This window comes from Rhododendron vialii, chromosome 4a (genome assembly GCF_030253575.1).
Source record: "Rhododendron vialii isolate Sample 1 chromosome 4a, ASM3025357v1".
In the NCBI taxonomy this organism is placed as follows: Eukaryota; Viridiplantae; Streptophyta; class Magnoliopsida; order Ericales; family Ericaceae; genus Rhododendron; species Rhododendron vialii.
The window spans coordinates 27,507,292-27,527,453 of NC_080560.1; the positions used below are offsets into that span (position 1 = coordinate 27,507,292).

The 20,162-nt window shown below is 43.3% G+C and overlaps 1 protein-coding gene across 2 annotated transcripts in view; it reads right to left on the minus strand.

Moving 5' to 3' along the window:
- Positions 1-14,414, minus strand: part of LOC131322295 (uncharacterized) — a 36,170-nt gene extending 21,756 nt beyond the window's left edge. Inside the window, exons 1-2 of one of the 2 annotated variants that reach the window (XR_009198802.1) lie at positions 14,013-14,414; positions 13,598-13,887 (exon numbers count right to left, since the gene is read on the minus strand). Coding sequence is in view for 1 of the 2 variants with exons in the window: in XM_058353561.1 (XP_058209544.1) it covers positions 13,672-13,887; positions 14,013-14,366 (570 nt within the window). In the remaining variant the exon portion in view is untranslated. Of the gene's footprint in view, positions 1-13,418; positions 13,888-14,012 lie in introns of those variants that run through there. The other variant, XM_058353561.1, reaches the window with a different exon arrangement.
- Between the last annotated feature and the right edge of the window lie 5,748 nt (positions 14,415-20,162).

Consider the following 20,162-nt stretch of genomic DNA (forward strand, 5'->3'; position numbering starts at 1 on the left):
TCTGGGACATCCAATGGTGGTATAGTATAGTACTAAACCCTGAGTACAATACTTACTACTTCAAAGTTAGGAGAGCAGAGAAGCGCTTCGTGCTCAATCTGCCAGATTCTGCTCGTGACCACGAAATCGACTTCCTCTATGTGACTGGAGCATTCGAGCCTTTAGGGGAAGATGGCCAAGTGCTGGGGCTCCATTGCCCCCACATATGGGGCTATCCACGTATGCTCTTGATTTTACCCTTTTACAATTCTTCATTTACTGCTTCCTCGTAGCCTTTCCATGTACTAAATTTGTTTTGTTGATTTGAATTTTGCAGCTGAAAACGTTAATCATCGTCCCAGACGCACCCCAAGCAACATCCGAACAGAGGACATTAACAAAGTCCTCAAATATAAAGGCGTGCCTGGTACCCGAACAGCTGGTCGGGGTCGTGACGCTGACGTGCTGCTGGGATACGATCCTGCGTACAGAGGTGTCATCGACAGGCGGCTTGCTCATCCTAGCACCAGTGCTGCCTCTACATCAACTGCTCCTCCGACCAGGAGCACAAGAGCTAACGCAGGAGTAACTGTAGCTGGTCAACTGGGTGAAATCCCAATTTCTGAAGGAATTCCATTACCACGAGTGAGAGTTCGAAGATCCTCACGAAGTCAGGCCTCCTCTCTTCAACCCGAACAGCCAGTAGTGAATCTTGACACCAGTCAATCATCCTCTTCAGGTTATTCTCAATTTTCTCCTAACTCTAGCACCATGACACGTCAGCCTTTAAACCTCAGCTCTCTCCTCACAGTCTCTTCTCGGGGACGGGGATCTGGTCGGGTAGCTTCCACAGGGAACGCCCCTCCTGCACCCCGTCGTAACAGAGGCGGTTCGAGCCGCTCCACTTCATCTCGTGAAGTGGAGACTACCATAGAGGCCAGTGATGCTCACAGAGACAAACGGCCTAGATCAGAAGACCCTACTGGTACTGCTTCTCAAGCAGACATCGAAACACATCACCCCGTTTCACCAACTACCCAAGTACTTCCTCAAACATGGACTCCTCTACTCACTAGAGGAGACCGTCCCGTTCACGTCGGGGATAGTGCTAGTTCGTCGGAGACAGCACTTGCTCTGGCCCAAGGGTTGCTACTCCCTGTTGACTTACAGAAAGAGTCTTTGTCTCCCCCTGATCGGCTTGTGTCCACTGGTCTCGTCAGTGGAATCAAGGTAATAAAAACTTCTCTTTTTTAAAGCTTCATCTTTGTAAGTTTTAAGAAAAAAGTTACTCACGTTTTGGTATTTGCTATAGTTTATCCAAAAAATGGTCGTACTGGGCCAAAAATTCCAGGAAGCTGAAGCCGAGAGGATCAGGCTTTTAAATGACAACACCAGGCTGATCCGAACAGTCACGAGATTAGAGAGAGAGAGAGATAAAGCTAAAGCTGATTTGTCTGAGACAAAGGGCAAGCTTGTGACCACGGAGGAGAGTCTGCATCAAGTTTTGGCCGAGATGGACAGTACCAAAAAGGCATCCTTTGAAGATGGTTATCAGAAGGGCTTCGACGCCACAACATCAAGTTACGTCGAGCAGATGCCTGATATTCAAGATCAAATCTGGGTTGCCTGCTGGGAGGCGTGCCTTACAAAGGCAGGAGTTGCTGAGGACTCTCCCCTATGGGTTGAGAATGATCTACCAAGTCGCCAAGTTGCAGCTCAAGCAGATGATGTTGATCAACAGATTGACAATTTTGCAGATGTTGATGAAGAAATACAAGTTGAATCACAAAATGACGTGCAACCATCTGTTCAGGAAATGACCACTGAGATAGTTATCCCAGAGGTACAAACTGCTGCTGCTGTTGCTGAGGCTGCCGTCCCTCCTGAGGTTCAGAACCTAGATTAAGATAAATCATCCGGCTGGTCTTGCATGACCATAGCTTTCTTTACCCTGCGTGGTACCAGTACTATCAATACTTTATTTTAAAACAGGTATTCGGCCCTTCGTGGCATAACTTTTTTTTTGCTCGGCTTCCATGTTTGCTGCATCTGTTCGTATGCAATTGCAATCTAAGTATTTCGTACTGTTTAAGCATCGTTTATGTGCATAAGTATTCGTACTTTAAGCAAATCCTACAAACATGACTATTGTGTACTGAGTCTAAGTTTCACGTACTTAAAAACATTTGTTTCCCAGTGTCTCGTACTGTTTTAAGTTCAGTACTTTACAAGTGTATTAAGTATCACGTACTCACACAAAATTGCCTAAGTATCACGTATTTAGAACATCACACAAGTGTTTCGTACTTGTGTTTAAGTTTCACGTACTTAACGTTTTGAAAATCTTACAAGTGTTTCATACTTGAAAATTTTACAAGTATACTTGTGTTTCAGTTTCACGTACTGAACTAAATGTGGCTTACATTTAAGTCAAGCCAATATAGGTTCTCAAGTATCACGTACTTAAAACACCATATAAGTATCTCGTACTTTGAACGTCCATACAAGTATTTCGTACTTGTATTTGTTAAAAGAAAACACACAAGTATTTTCATACTTGCTAAGTATCATGTACTTTAAGAAAATACATACAAGTGTGTTCATACTTGCATTCAAATGTATACCCAGGTTTCACATACTTGGGATTCTATACAAGTGTTTCGTACTTTAAGTGCCACGTACTTAAAAATGTATAAAACTTTTAAGTTTCACATACTCAAAAGGTATACCCTGCTCCCCAATACGAATAAGGAGAACCAAACTCGTAGTTCGTATTTAAATACCACAACAGTTATTCGAAAGAAGTGATTTTATTCATAATCTGCAAAACGCGAGAGGGCGTTACTCGTACTCTTTGCAAAAATAATCAAAACTAGAACAAAGGGATTATACTCGTAATCCCCACACAATCACGTAGTGTAAATCCAAAACAGATTTTAATACTTCTAAACAAAGAACTTTCGTAAATTATGAACATTCCAAGGCCTAGGAATTGGATCACCATCCAGATCTGCCAATCTATAGGCTCCTACGCCCACAATCTCAGTTACTCTATACGGGCCTTCCCAGTTGGCCCCCAGCTTGCCTTCATTGGCAACCTTGGTGTTGCCGAGCACTTTTCGTAGCACAAGGTCCCCAACACCAAATTCTCTAGGATGAACATGTTTGTTGTAGCTTTTCATCAGCTGTTCTTGGTATGAAGCAAGATGTACCAAGGCCTTTTCTCTCTTCTCCTCGGCAAGATCAAGCTCGATTTCAAGGGCCCTGTCATTGCCTCCACTTTCAACCAAAGCTGTCCTGTTGGTCGGCAGACCCACTTCCAGAGGTATGACAGCCTCTGTTCCAAATGCCAACGAATAGGGGGTCTCTCCCGTAGACCTCCTAGGCGTTGTTCGGTGAGCCCACAAAACTAATGGTAACTCATCAGGCCATTTTCCCTTTGCTTTGTCCAGCCTCTTCTTTATCCCATCTAGGATAGTTTTATTAGACGCCTCTGCTTGCCCATTACTCTGAGGGTAGGCTGGGGTGGAATAAAAATTTCTTATTCCATATTGGGCACAAAAAGCCTTGAATTTCTTCTGGAATTGGGATCCATTGTCTGTAATCAATGAATAAGGGACCCCAAAACGAGTGATGATGTTTTTCCACACGAACCTTTCTATCATAGGCTCAGTGATTTTGGCCAGTGGTTCTGCCTCAATCCACTTTGTAAAATAGTCAGTTGCAACAAGCAGGAATTTTCGATTCCCAGTTGCTTTGTGCAATGGACCCACGATATCCATCCCCCATTGAGCAAAAGGCCAGGGACTTGTTAATGGCACCAGATCTTCGGCGGGTGTTCGAATCATTGGTGAGAACTTTTGACACTTCTCACAAATCTTTACATACACCTTTGCATCTTCTTGCATGTGTGGCCACCAGTAGCCTTGAGTAATTGCTCGGTGGGCAATAGATCTGCCTCCAGCATGGCTCCCACATGTTCCCTCGTGGATTTCATGAAGGAACTTCTGTACCATCTCAGGATGTACGCATAGCAAATAGGGACCCGTAAAGGATTTCCTATACAACTTACCCTCTGGGGACAGCCAAAACCTAGCAGATTTGACTCTTATCTTGTGGGCCTCCTTTTTATCAGAAGGGAGTATCTCGTCTCGTAAGAACTCCATTATTGGGTCCATCCAACTTGGTCCTTGGTTCACGTCCAAGACCAAGTCTACACTCCTCCCAATGCTCGGCTCATTGAGGTATTCTACTGCCACCCTTCTTTTAAACTCTGTTGGTACTGCTGCAGCCAACCAAGCTAAAGAATCTGCATGAGCATTCTGTCCAGAACTTATTTGCTCAATATATACCCTCTCGAAGGTATCAAGCAAGTCTTTTGCTGCCTGCACGTAGGCTACCATCTTTTCATTCCGAGTCTCGTACTCTCCGGACAGTTGATTCACAACAAGCTGGGAATCACAATACACCCTGACCCGTTCTGCTTTAAGGGTCTTCGCACTTCTTAACCCAGCCAAGAGTGCTTCATATTCAGCCACATTATTCGATGCACTGAATCCAAGCCGAACAGAGAGTTCTATGAGAACTCCTTGAGGAGGAAAGAGGACAACTCCAATTCCAGAACCAGTATTGCACACTGATCCATCAACGAATAACTTCCATTCTTTGGGATCCTGTTCGGCTACGGGTTGATCCTTCAAGGATGATGTCTTAGCTGCCTGTTCCTTTCTCGTAGGAGGCAAAGGAGCAACAGTGGGGGAAAACTCTGCCACAAAATCAGCCAATACCTGGCCTTTAATTGCTGTACGTGGCTGATACTCGAGATCATACTGACTTAACTCTACGGACCATGTCGAGATCCGTCCCGAGAAATCTGCCTTTCGAAGCAGTGATTTTAATGGATACTCAGTATAAACCACAACCTTATGGCTTTGGAAGTAGTGTGGCAATTTCCTGGTTGCTGTCCTAAGTGCCAGGACAAGTTTTTCTAAGGGCAGATATCTCGTCTCTGCATTCAACAACGTCTTGCTAACATAATAGATGGGGATTTGTTCGATCCCCAAGTCCCTCAACAAGACTGCACTCACTGCATGCTCGGAAACAGCTAAGTACAGAATTAAAGACTCACCTGGCCGTGGAGTTGACAACAGTGGGGGCTCAGCCAGGTACTTCTTCAGGTCCTGGAAAGCTTGCTCACATTCTGCTCCCCATTCAAATCCCTCCCTCTCTTTCAGTAGCTGAAAAAAGGGTCTGCATTTATCACTTGACCTGCTGATGAATCTGTTTAGTGCTGCTGCCATCCCAGTCAGCCTTTGGACTTCCTTGGTAGTTTTGGGACTCTGTAATCTCTGCAAAGCATCAATCTGATCGGGATTTGCCTCTATCCCTCTCAAAGTTACCAAATGGCCCAGGAATTTTTCTGAACCAACTCCAAACGCACACTTCGAGGCGTTGAGTTTTAATTTAGATTTCCTCAGGATTTCAAACACTTCCTTCAGATCAGAAATATGCCCTCCCTTTTCTCGACTCTTTACCACCATATCATCTATGTAAACTTCCAAAGTCTTCCCGATGAGCTTCTTGAACATAATGGTTGCAAGTCTTTGGTATGTAGCCCCAGCATTCCTCAGTCCAAAGGGCATAACACTGTAACAGTATAACCCTCGTGGTGTGATGAACGAAGTCTTCTCTTGATCAGGTTCAAACATAGCAATCTGATGATATCCTCGATATGCATCGAGAAAACTCATTCGCTCGTAACCAGAGGTTGCATCAACCAATTGGTCGATCCTAGGCAAAGGAAAACTGTCCTTAGGACATGCTTTGTTCAGATCTGTGAAGTCCACACAGACACGCCACTTCCCATTCTTCTTCTTTACCACAACAGTGTTGGATAACCACTCTGGGTAATAGACCTCACGTATTGCCTTGGCCTCCAATAAACGATCGACCTCTTCGATCACAGCATCTACATGTTGTACGGCAGCCCTTCGTTTCTTCTGAATGATCGGCTTATGCAGAGGATCAATGTTTAAATGGTGACAGATCACATCTGCATCCACCCCAGGCATTTCCTCAGGTACCCATGCAAAAACATCAATATATTCTTTCAGAAATCTTATCGACTCAGCCTTTTCGTTTGCTGGTAATGATTCCCCAATCAAAAAATACCTTTCAGGATCAATTTCGTTGATCTGAATCTTGTCCAGGCCCTCAACCACTTTTTCAGCCGGGCTCCTTCCAACATCCTCGATGGTTGGTTGGTCTGGTACTTCCAATGTGTGAACATGGTGGACCTTCGGGGCTGTTTTAATGATGGAAATCAAGCATTGCTGTGCCACCTTCTGGTTTCCTTTAAGGATTTCAATCCCATTTGAACCTGGGAATTTTACCATCTGGTGATAAGTCGAGGAGACTGCTCTCATTTTGTGCAACCACGTCCTCCCTATAATCGCGTTGTAGGAAGATGGGACATCAACCACCAAAAAGTCCGTTCTCAACACCACAGATCCAGCCCGAACAGGTAAAGTCACCTTTCCTAGGGGCCAGACTGCTCCTGCACCGAACCCAATTAGAGGTGTTGTTGATTGTTCTAAGTCTGATTGGGCCAGGCCCAGCTTCTTGAATGCATCATAGTACAACACCTCTGTACAGCTCCCCGAGTCTACTAGAATTCTTTCGATGTCGTATTCCCCAACTCGTAGGGTTACGACCAATGCATCATTGTGGGGTATTTGGACCTCCGCCAAATCATCGTCACTGAATGCCATGCTCTCGTTGCATGCATTAGTCTCTCGCCCTCTCTTGTTTCCCAACCGCATCACGTGCTGATCATGCTTGACCTGTCTTTGCAACAGCCTCACCTCACTCCTTGTATAAGGTGCAGCCAACCCATGTATCATATGGATCACGCCTTTAGGGTGTTGCTCGTAACCCAGTTCCATGGCCTTCCCTTTCTCTTTAGGGTCCTCCTGGATAAACTTTTTGAGATAGCCCCGAGAGACCAAATCATCAAGGTGCCTCTTGTATACCTCACAATCCTCGGTCAAATGGCCCCAATCTTTGTGATAACTGCAGTGCTGATTCGTAGCACGTTTTGCATCTTTGTCTCCACCTAGACTTGGGGGCCACTTAAAATAAGGCTGATTCTTTATTCGATAAAGAATCCTGTATATTGGCTCTTTCCAAACCGTAGTGATAGAAAAAAAAGACTTAGGGTCAGGAGCTTGCTTGTCCTTGTATGCCTCCTTCTTAGCCTGCCCGTACTCCCTTCTGTCTTTGTAAGACTTGGGTTCAGGCTTATCCACCTTTTTGGCAGGTGCCTTCTGCTGCTCAGCAATCGTCCTGCCATCCTCTCGGAGTATATCATCCTCCATTCTGGCGTGTTGCTCTATCCGTTCCATCAATTTAGCCAAGGTGGCTACTGGATGTTTATTCAATGAAAGGCGCAGCTCTCCCCGAACAGGCAAACCAGTTTTGAACGTAGCAATTGCATACTCTTCACTGCAACTTTCAATCTCGTTGAAAGTTTCCCAGTACTTCTTTGCATAATCCCTGATCTGCTCGTTCTCCTCCTGCTTCATGGTGGAAAGACTCTCAAAAGTCTTTGGGGCCTTTCTGCTCGTTAAGAACCGAGCAGTGAATTCCTCGGCCAACTGCCTCCATCCTCGTATGGATCGTGGGGCCAACTTATGAAACCAAGATAAAGCCATTTTGCCAAGACTGGAGGGAAACATCTTGCACAAGATGGAATCATCCCCCTCATGCATAAACATGGCCTGTTGGTAATGCTGTATGTGAGTTACGGGATCCGTATTTGTCTCGTAAAGTACGAACGCACCGTGCTTCACTCTGCTCGGCAACCTTGCTTCTTGTAGCCTCTTAGTAAAGGGAGAGGCTGCAATATTACTCAGGGCCTTACGTGCTGCTTCTCGTGCAGTCACTGTCCCATCCTCTTGCTCCTTTGACCTGTGGGCCGAAGCCTTGACCCAATCAGCATCAGGTCTCTCGTACCTGTCTCGATGATGCTTTCTCATGTCCTCTTCCTCGGGGGTAGAACTCCGGTCTCTGCTCCTCCTTTTTCGTGAAGAAGTTTTTCTCTCCGGTGTTCGGCTTCTACTTGTTCTTCCCCTTTTTCGTGGAGAAGCTTCGTGACGCCCTCTAACAGGACTTCTGCTCCTTCTTCCTCGTGAAGGATCTTTTCTGTATTGTACCATAGCATACCTACTGCCTCTAGAATTTCCTCGAGATAGGCCAGAATCCTCCGGATGCTCCCTAATTCTCTCCAATTCTCTGATCTCATGCTCTCGTTTTTTAATCAGACGAGCATACTCCTCGACTTCCTGTCTCTTCCTATCAAGAACGTCGTCACTATGGTGCACACTCCTGGAGTGCGTGATTGATTCATCCCTTTGATGGGATTTACTCCTTCTCGTGGATCTTGAAGCCGTCTCTCCATCTCCTCTATTTTTGGAGTTATGATGCACGGTAAGGGGGCGGTCCTTACTCGTGTTCCTTCTGTGCCCACCCTGGGGCTTTCTCGGAGCCCCGGGTGGTGATTTGTCCCTTCCCTCGTCTAACACATCTTTTGGCTCATGCGGTGTTACTGGAGTTACTTCCACCATGGTCGTATTTCAAAAGGGAATTCTTTCGTTTCCCACAGACGGCGCCAATTGTAGGGGGATGAAAACAATTGACGCTTCGGATCAACTGGATTGCAACGGCTTATTCGTGCCTCTTCACCGGAACCCTAGCTCGACGTCTGAACCCTAATCTGCAAAATAGACAGGGGGTGAGTGCACCTTTGCCCCTCGTGGCAAAGGCCCTCCGATGCCTTTGTTAGTATCACGTACTAGCAATTAAACCCTAATTATCAGTAGGAAAGCAATAATAATGCAACGTATTGCGTACCCTTTACCTCTAGGTTTACCTTTTATTTATAGATTCGCGTATGCTTGCTGGCCAAGCATCCGTGTTGCCCTAGGATTCCTAACTCGTATAGGAATCCCAGGATATCAAGGATTCTCGTTTCCTTTATCAGTTCATTACCTTAATCCTTGTAGGACTCTTTTCCATAACAAGCCGAACATCCCATACTCGTTGGGTATCTTTATCAGATCCTATATTCTCGGGATCTTTATCCCTATATGAGACATGACTATTCTGGAATCTTCCAGAGTATTCTCTCTGCTCATACTCTCGATTGGAGTTCCTTCCTAGTTCGGCCGTCTCATAGCCGAACAGACGGCTTGGACCAGTTACCTCACATGTAACTGGTCCTTGAGCCCGTACAACCTTCCTGGACCATTGACTTCTCATGTCACTGGTCCATATTGCCGAACACTGGTTTAGCACGATGACTGTCCTGTCTATATTCAAACTATGGTCCCACGTACCATTTATTCGGATATCGATTGCATTGCTTTCAACCCGTGATCACTCGTATCACGTGCTAAGTTCTTTACATCATCTGTTCGGCTGTATCATAACCGAACAGTCTATTTATAGCCATGACTTCTCATATCACTGGTCCATATCGCTGTTCACCGAACTGCTCGGCGATAAGTCCAGTCGTATTTACCACGTGTTCCCAAACATCACGTGTTCGGTAACTAAATGTATCTGCTCGGGAATACCTCCCTACACTGTGCCCAGGCCACGGATAGGTGTCTCTCAGGATCCCTCAGAATGAGCTCTGCATCATAGCTATCTCACAGAGGCGTGTAGCTCTCAACCCTGAACGGTATGAACAGGTGTGGCTCTGGTAAGGCATACGTATCTGCAACAAACCTGGCATGGGGTGCCTGCCGTAAGGACTCAGCAAGTGTCACTACGTGCTCGTATGACCATATCTCCTCCCCCTGAGCCTTCTCAGTTGACTCGGTCTCTTGCACAAAGGCCTCCTCCTCCTGAGCTCTCTCAATTTGCCTTTGCCGATCCTCTCGCGCTGCTATCATTGCAGCCACCACCGTCGAATTCTCTCGGAGCAATCAGCCAAGCTCCTCCTCCGTCACAAACTCTGTGAAGTCTCCGCGCGTGATGGGAACGTGCGCCGAAGACCCCGCTGCTGGCCTGAACTCAACCTCCTCTGTTGGTACCCCTTGAGCAATCTCCTCCTCAACCATTGGGTCTTTACCCCTTGCCAAATCTCTCGGTGGTGTCTCTGGTCGATCATCATCGCCACCACTACCGCTATTGCTACCGATGTCGGCTCCAACCGAGCCCAAACCAGTGACTACTAGGCCTTCTACACCGCTCCGGGAGTCCAACCGTCGAACCCGTGGACCCCCTGTACCGACGACAGTTGGCGTACGCCGCTCGCCGTCGCCACCAGCCTCCGCTGCATGGCCACCATCGCCGCCGCCGCTGCCGCTGCCAAAAACCTCTGCACCAGTAATCGACGACACTCTTGGAGTCGCTTGATCGTCGATGTGAGACCTCAGAGTCTCGATTTCGCCCCTTGGTTGGCTTTCCTTCTCTCTGACACCACCATTGCCACTGCCACCGCTGGATTCTGCCACGGATGAGTATGGGTGAATGAGTTTTGGTAGAATGGGGGTGAGATTGAAGAATTTGAGGGATTTTTGGAGTTTTTGGAGTTCAAAACTGAAGAATGGCGGTTTCAGAACTCGTGTAGGAGTTTATGCGACATGGGAGAGTGATTGGGCCAGATCTAGGCTGGATCTGGGCTCGGGTCTATTCAAATTTTGGCACACGCCAGTATTGTGGTGTCGTACGCCAGTAAATCCTGGGCCTGAGGCCCAAATCACTCCTTGCGACAGAATCCACTCTCGAATGGTGTCCTAAATTGCCATGGATCACATTGGTACCCGTGCTAAAATTATCCCCAAGCAGAGGCCCGTCCAATTTCAAATCAATGACGATGTATCCGTCCAATTTCAAATTAACGACAATCTATCCGTCCAATTTCGAATCAACGACGGTCCACCCATCCGATTTCGAATCAACGACGATCTATCCGTCCAATTTCAAATCAACGACGATCTATCCGTTCAATTTTGAATCAACGACCGTCCACCCGTCAAATTTCGAATCAACGACGGTCCACCCGTCCAATTTCAAATCAACGATGATCTATACGTCCAATTTCAAATCAACGACGATCTATCCGTCCAATAGTTCCTTCCCCAAAGGAGTCGATCTGCTTTCAACAGATTATTCCCCAGGAGAGTTCCCCTTTCTTCTGGGACAACCCGTTCTATCCTTTCTATTTTTAGCCCTACAGCAGTCTATATCAACCCCAGCAGCGATGATCACTCATAAACATTCAACTGAGCAGGTTCTTTAAATTTCATGTATGTCCTGTTCTAGGCAGCTCAAAAGGGTGTCTAGAAAACCTTTGACGTTACTTGTACCAAATCAATGATGTTTCAAGTGCCGTCAAAGGGGGGCTACTGTAGACACCCTATTCTGAAGTGTCCAGATTAGTTTACTTACGGTCTTCGATTCCCCAATGATGATTACGGTCAAGAACATTCCAAGGTTATTGGTGTGTTTGAGCTTTGAGCGTCCTGAACCTTATTCAACCTAGTCGAACCTAATTTCAAACCCTTCAAGCCAGAACCAAATGGCCTCAGCAAAACCATACTTGCTCACACCAGTATTGTGCTGGCGTGTGCTGGTAAACTGCCACGTGTCAGTCATCGACCGTTGACTCAGTTACCACAGGCGCACGCAGGTGTAATGTGGGCATACGCTAGTCAAAGTCAATCAAATGTCACTATTCAACCACGTGCTCGAGACTTTTGTGGCCACCCTGAAGTAGTCTACAGTCCCCTGATGATTACAATTGTGCAGTCGGCTTCCCCTCACTCCTACACCACCTTTCAACCCAAGTCCCATGCATTTAATGCATGGAGACCTCTCTTCTTAACCCAACCAACCCTTAACCAATAGGTTACTAGCCCTCTCTTAGTCATTCTTTGCCTATAAATACCCCCTTTGCATATAAATGCAAGGGGTTCACAAGTTTAAGACTCATAAAAAGCATTTAAGCTCTCTTTCTCCTTGTTTTTGCTTTCTTACTTCTCCCATCAGTTGGAAGAGGAAGCAAACACTTCTCTTTACACTCACCACACCCCCACACTCATCATCCATCCCTTAAACTTAAAGTTCAAGCTCAAACCTTCCATCAAACCCCATCATAAAAAGGTTTATCACCTTTTGTTCTGTAACCTGTTCTGACCCCTGAAGGGTGTTAGCAGGGTCAAGGCTGGTAATCAATACCAGTCCTGACCCTAAAGCTGGCAGTATTTCAAGGATCGAGTATGGTCATCAATGGCGCACGCCAGTAATAATGAGCCATACGTGAGTCATGGTGATACGTGCAGTACTGGCGTGGGGATCATTGATTATCCATCATTCTGCTTTCTTTTCACTTTATCACCTTTCAGCATGATAAGAACCAATTTACTACTTTTCTGTATTTTTAGAGTTGTGTAGTTATCATTCGTTATTTCTGTTTTATAAGGCCTCTGGGATCCTTCTGGTCGTGTTCCAGAGCCTAGATCATGCAAAGCCAAGCACTGACCAAATAGTATATCTGGCGTACAGGGTCTTTGGACTAGCGTACGACAGTTGCAACGGGTCCAGTGGCTGGCCCTTGCATGATAGCTAAATCCTGGCCTCTGTTTGTTTCCCCACACTGTTTATGGGGTGTGTTTGTCTATTTTGTTTCCTTAGATTCACTTACGCTGTCTGTAACCATACATATGCTGCTAAACTAACTGTGTGGTTTGTCCTGGGTGTGCACTGGTCCTTCCAGAGCCCAAAGGGTTAAGAAACAGGAGCTGTGAGTTTAGATTTACCGGCGCACGCCAGTGGTCCTCTGCGCACACAAGTAGTCTTTATATGCAATGGCCTGGCCAGTGCATACAGCTTCCTCTTGCGTGCCTCCTTCTGGATTGGTGTGTCCCCAGTTTGTCTAAAATGCTCACAGGTGCTTGTTCTCAATCTATATTTATTGCTTCAATCAATCATCCATCATACTCTGCCATAATCGCAAACTTGTTACAGTTTTAATCCCCTTTAACTGTTCCCCCGCCCTAACTAGCTTAAAAAATGATTAATGAGGGAAAAATGCAAATGTTTTACAAAATGCCTGAGTAGAGACCGATCTTCGAATTGGACGAGAGGGATGCCATAAAACCCTTCCTCTCTTGTAACCTGGCTCCCGAACCTCAGATATCGAAGGTGACGACGGTCCAGTCTACAAGCCTTTTTCAAATCAAACACGTCGCAAACGTTTCAAGTTCGGTTCCTTGGGTATTTTACCGCTAAAACCCGAGTGGCGACTCTGAATTGTAAGCATTTCGCCGTGCTTCCCAAAAAGGGCGCACCAGATTTTATGCACACAAAAATTGAATTTTCGGGGCGTGTGCCTACAGTCCCTAGTTAAGACAACAATTTACTAGCTCTTTGCACAGTGCAATGTTCTTGTCCAATAACTTCACTATCTTTGGAGCTATCTGACCAGGCCATTTCTCAACAGAAGCCCTCCTCCTCACTAAATGCCTTATCAAATAAACCCTAATCCTCTCTAGCATGGTTAGTATTGGCTTATCCCTAGCATCTAGTATGGCAGTATTAAAAGACTCACATAGGTTATTCAAGAGCATGTCACATTTGGGAGCCTCACTGAAATGAGACCTAGACCAGTGGTGGGCATCATGCTTAGCAAGCCACTTGAATGCTACCCTCATCCTCTTTCTTGAACTCTTCCATTAGGCTTTTAAACCTCCCCATATAGGTGGCTCTTGCAAGACTCCACAACCTATCTTTAACTGCTTGACCGGTATATCCAGCTCTCTTCATATTGCTGTGTAGAAGCCTAACACAATGTCTGTGTTCCACACAAGGCAACAAGTTATTGATTGCATTGATTAGGCACTGCAAGAAACAGAGTAAAATCCATTTACAGCAGTAGTTTACACTAGCAGAAAAGCAATAAGAGAATAAAAAGATTGAATACCAATGGAAATTAGAGTAACAGAAATATTGGAACTCAAATTTACCTTTTGTTTATTTGAAATGATTGTGAATGTTGGTTCATTTGGTATCTCAAGATCATTCTTCAAATGCTCCAAGAACCAACTCCAACTTGCCTCATCTTCAACCTCAACCATTGTATAAGCCATTGGATATATCTGGTTATTCCCATATATGGCAACTGTAGCCAACAATTGCCCACAATGGGGGCCTTTCAAATGACAACCATCTACTCCAATGATAGGCCTACAACCCTCAATGAACCCCTTCTTTAATGCAATCCAGCAAATGTACATCCTTTCAAACTTATAAGTGGTTATTCCATTCATATCTTTCTTAAAATGCAAGTATACAGAGGTCCCTAGATTTGTTCTAACCATCTCTCCACAATAATCCCATAACTTCCCACATTACTCAACATAAGAACCCTCCATTTTCTTTGTTGCCTTCCTCCTAGCATTGAAATCCCTGATGATATTTTCACATTAAAATCCCCCATTACTTGTTCCACAATTTCATTGAGAGGCCATGAGGCTTGATCTTGAACTCCTTAAAATAAGCGTTTGCCAACCAACTTGAATTTAGTAGCTTGTTAGTCCACATCTAGCCACAATCATGGTTGGGGTTATATGTCTTAACTTGCAGGGTTATTCTATCAGTGGTGATGCTTGAGGCTAGTATCTTCCATGGGCAATTAGTAGCACAATGAGCTCTAACTCTGTCTGTGTCATTCTTTTCAAATGTGATTTCTTTTCCATTGACAATTGCATGTTGCCTGATTGCTTCTACACATTGAGCTCTATTCTTAAAAATCATTTTTCCTTTATAATAGGTTGTACCTTCCCCAGTACAGGCCTGTATTTCCTAAACTTTGGCTTTTTTCCCCGTCTTCATCAGAAGAAGCTGAGTCAAAACTCATGAAACCATCTGAGGAATCCCCCTCCTCAAACTCTATTTCAGACAAACAATCATGGAGGATATCACTTCTAACAACCCTTTTCTGCCTTACACCAGTTCACTCTATTCTTTATCCATATTGGCATCAAACAAGGCATCATCATCTTCACTGAGGTCATAATCACTATCTATAAAGACATCAAAATTAGAATCAGATTCTGAATTAGAGTCATGGTCAAGATGCCTTCTTCTTCCTCTAGTGGTGGGTGGTTCGTTTTGTTTAGAGGTGGGTTATGGTTCATTGGTGGGAGGTGGTCCTTTGGTGAGTGGTGGGTTTTGTCTAGTGGAAGGTATGTGAGTTGACAAATCCAGACAAGTATAATTATCCTGGGAAAATGAGCCACAATTCCATTCCCAACTGGTGATGTCAATATCTAGTAGGGCCATCCTCCACATCCACATATTTATTGTGTTCAACACTAGTGGACCCCTCTAAATGACTATTAACTAAGTACAATTCCAATAAGTCATTATTAAGGGACTGAACCATGCTTGTAACATCACTATCTATTTGGATAATGTTAAAAACCCATTTCCCATCTAAATGACAAACCTTGTAGTACAAAGACACTTCTTCCATGTAACCAACTTCCTTACACATTGCTCGCAACTCAGTTATAGAAATTCTACCATTATCACAGAAGTCAAAGTAGTTCACAGTACCCCTACATAATACTCCAGCATATCTTCCTTAACTAAATTTCCATCATGATTCAACTTAATAGTAAAATACTCATGACTGGAATCTGCAAAACTATGTCATAAACAAAACAAAAAAGAAATAAACAACCAGTTTGTGTTGACCAAACAAACAAATTGGATAGTTGAAGGGACAAGTATACAAAAAAAAAATGGTCTTGTATTCACCAAACAAAACGGACATACAAAAACATACAAAATAGGACCACTTTATACTTAAAAAAAATGAAAAACGCCAAAATTGGTAGGGTATACTTGCCCCTTTGACAGCAACAAACCACAGTTATCACTTTGCAAACCCATATTTTAATCTGTAAACGGTAGGATTAGTATATAGCAAGTAATTATTATATACAAAGTGGATCAGTTGCAATAAAAAACTCATATTCAATAAGAGAAAACGACTTACATTTCGGCTTGAATCCATTTAGTGCTCTCAAGATCCATGCCATTCCAGTCGTGCGCAATGGAGCGCGCTCTCTCTCTCTCTGGTTCAGGAGTAATCCAGTCGTGAGTTGAGGAGTTGAGGTTAGGGTTTGCGGCTCAAGTGAGAAAACATGGATTGAGTAGGTTTGGGAGTAAATTGACTAATGTACCCTTCTGTTGGCGCCGAAATAAAAAGGGTTGGGTTGAGTGTTAAGTTTTCCTTCCATGGTTTGGATGGAATGGAGAGATTGCCCTCACCGTGTAACATTTTTTCAGTTGAAGGGGCAAGAGTGTTCAATTGGTAGTTGAAGGGGGAAGAAAAAAATTTCAGAATAGTTTAAGGGGCAAGTATATATTTTACCCAAATTTGAAACATGAAAATTGTGAGGGATACTCGACTTACCAAAGCGATGTGTCACAAAGAATTTAGTATTTGGAATATATAAAAATCTCAATAATTTATGTTCTAGTTGGATTCGTAGCTCTAGAAATGAAGGGTCACTACAAAGGTGATTTTGAAAAGAATCCAGCGAGGTTGAAAATCGTGATCGATTTGAATAGGGTCAATTGAGTGAGGATTAAGAATTATACAATCTTCGGTTAGCAGTCGCTTCTATCCCCCTTAAATGAGTAAGACCTCACTTGCGGAAAATAATTCTTCGCTTCTCTGGTTACAATTATTAATAGCGCGATAGGCTAATAGCCGATCCTTGACATGAAAGTCAATTCTTTTTATGACCTAAGAGACACAAGCCAAATGTAGGCCTAAGACTCCTTCTCCCGTGGTCTATCCGTTCTCAGGCAGAGGCATTCGGAGCTTGAGGTTGGAGTGTCAAATAGTTGTGGTAGCGATGCTCGTAGTAGTTGTTAATCTTACGAATTCTTGATGCACGTTAACTGTAACATCGATGACAACATTGTTGTAAGGGTGGCAGCATTCCGGTCAACGTTGGCGTCTTAGCCATTGATTTGAGCACAAATTCTTATGGCGAGGGGGTTTCTAACTCTTTGGTTCTCCAAAGGTATTGCGTGCAAGGATTTTGAAATCGAAATGGTGAAGTTTTGGTTTCACGTCTAATGACAAGTAATGATTTCCAAAAATTAAGAAAATAATAAAAAAATAATTAGTACAAGTAGTCAAATCCTATTTAGCACAAATATACAATAGGCACATAACACGTAAAGCCTAAGAGTTAGTCAACATGTAGAGCCTATGTTTTCTCACGATACGTTCTCACAATGAACCTACCTTATTCGACCTATTTTCAATCAATATCTACTCAGTAGAGACCCGTATTTTCAGAAAATATTTAAAGGTTTTATAAATGTCGAAATTGAGGATAATATGAAAAGAGTGTGATTATTTGGATTGAGGATTGAAGTAAAAGAATAGAGACTTGAGGGAGTGTGTGTGTGATTTAAAGATATAGGGGTATATATATATAGGGTGTGTGTGTGTGTAAAAGATCAAAATATCTCCTAATCTCTCTCTCTCTCTCGGCTCAATCTCTCTCTCTCTCTTCTCCTCTCACTCAAAACTTCTCTAAGACCTCAAGAACTTCAAGAAGCAACCTCCCTCCGGCCTTCTAATCACGTGTTCGAGCTTGAAGTTTCGTGGGTCAAGCTTGGAGGGAGGCTCTCGTCGATTTCAGAGTTTGTGAAGGCTAGGCCTCAACCAAATCATTTGAATCTCGGCCATTGTTGCGAGGTATGGATTTCTTCATTTCTTTTATGTGTATAAGTGTTGTTTTGATGTAAAAAGTAGGCTCTTGGTTGTAGTTTTTTGTCTTGTTGAAATCTGTCAAAAATCTACAAATCGCCTGCTGTAATGCATTGGGACCGATACCAACTTTTTGAGGTATCGATACCTTAGTACTGATACCTACTTTTTGAGGTATTGGTACCTTGATTCCTGATTGATCTCTAGATTGATTTGGTACAGATACATATGTTTTGTGGTATCGGTACCCTGAACTCAGAAAATAGTTTGAACTTTGCTGATCTCTCATTGATTGTTTTGAACCCCGGATACTTCTAGCATCTCTTTGACACCTCCTAACTTATTTCAAGCATGCTTGGTTGACCCTCTATGATTAATCGATATTATCCTTGCTCCGTTGACTTTTCGTTAGTGAGAAATGAACAGGAAATTACTTGGTTAAAGCTGTGTTAATATGCGTCTTGTTAATTGGTTGGTTATTTGAGAATATTCGTGGCATATTGGTGGCATTGTTAGCATAATGTATGTTGCTTCATGTATGAATATGATCATGGGAAGCCTTAACTTGCATATTGAATAAGAAAGCCGGTGTTTGGGTTAGAAGTTAGGATAGGGAGTCTCGTAACGCAAAGGGTGGTAATATGGGGACTCAAGCAGGTCTCGTAACGCAAGGGGTGGTAATACGGTGATTCGAGTTGTTAGGGTTCACTTTAACGCAAGGGGTGGCAATACGGTAACCCTCGAGGTTTTATACTGTAACACAAGGGGTGAAAATACAGACAGTGAAGATTCGTGAAGGTGAGTTATGTAAAAACCATTAGAGTTGCATGAGTCTTGTGAACTATGCACCAAATTGCGATAATGGCATGTCTTAGAACGATCATCGTGAATGTTGGCTTACCTATGAGTTGAATGCAATCCATCTTTATATATATATATATATATAAAGGGGGTTTCCCTCGCATGTTGATTTCATATTTTCGAACATGAGAGTGCTTTGACATGAAAATTCAAGTTGCAAAAAGACAAATGGGGAACATTATAACAAGTATGCATGTTTAATGATCTAGTATTGTCTGAAGTGTTTATTATGAATATGTGTTCTTTATATCTCACAGATGAGTGTTATTCTGTCCTAGTGAGAAACTGCAAGGTTTACAAAATAAATTGGAGAGAGAAATTGTCAATACAGACTTTTAGAAGTTTGACTCAATATTAGGACTTTTTGTAAAGTGTTACATCTCTAAGTTAAAGGAACTCAATCATTCTTTTTCTTAAAGATTAGTTACTCTAAAGGTTTTAGTTAAGTAGGTGTTGATTTTGAAGGGCAGTGTTAGTGCTGAAGGGGCCTAGTGCTTACTAGGAACTAAACTAGAGTTAGTTGATAGATTGGTGGATTATTTAAAAAATAGGAGATGCTTTTAAAAATCACCTTGTCTATTTACCTTTACGAAATCGAAAAAATAGTAGGATAAATTACTTTTATGATAACAAGGATCCTTTGAACATCTCTAGTCTTGAACCTTGAGAGGAGAGGACTTGGTCTCTATTGTATGTCCTGTTAAATGTTTGACTGACACCTGTCTTTGTAAGTAATGTGCTTATATGCCGTTTGCTGAACTCATACATGCTTCGTGCTATGTAGATTATATGTTTATATGATCTTACTTGCTTGAGAGTGAATCAGCACCCCTAGGTGCTGCATGCTATTAGATCTAGACCTAGGCATAAAGTGAGTTGTTATAGTGCTATGACAAGTGATCTGGGCCCGAGTCAGAAATTTTATGAGGTCGATAAGCATACCAAAGTTTGTAAGATGAAATGCAAGGAGGCTTGGGGTTATAAAAAAAAAAGGTGGAAATTTCAATTGTCTAGCTTATTGTTTTGGGTGACTACACCTAGAGGGTGGCCAGGAGCACCTTAAGTTTTACTTGTTAACCCATTTTATATAGGCGATTAAGGCTATAGTGTTGTTGTCAGTTGAGCGCCTTGTGTAGTCTTGGGACATTCAAATGCATCTATTCTTCTTAAGTTATTTGACTAAGTGTGGTTAAATTATAGTGTTGGATAACTCATTTATTTATGTGAAAGCAATGTGTGATAACTATATGGACCTTAAAATGCAGGTAGATGAATGTGAAATGGTTCTATGTCACTTTTATATGATTTGTGTTCGAGAAATGAGATGTTGTTTTTTCTTATGTCCTGTAGAAAGACAAGAGGGTTTAATTGGTGGAGGGTTATTATCTATTGTGGAGTTTGCAGTTTAAAGAAGTATAAGGGAGGTTGCTATTGCAATAAGAGATAGAGTTCTCCAATGGGTTGAGTCATAGTGACTATTAGAGTGGGCAACCTTGACTAAGAGTAAAGGATT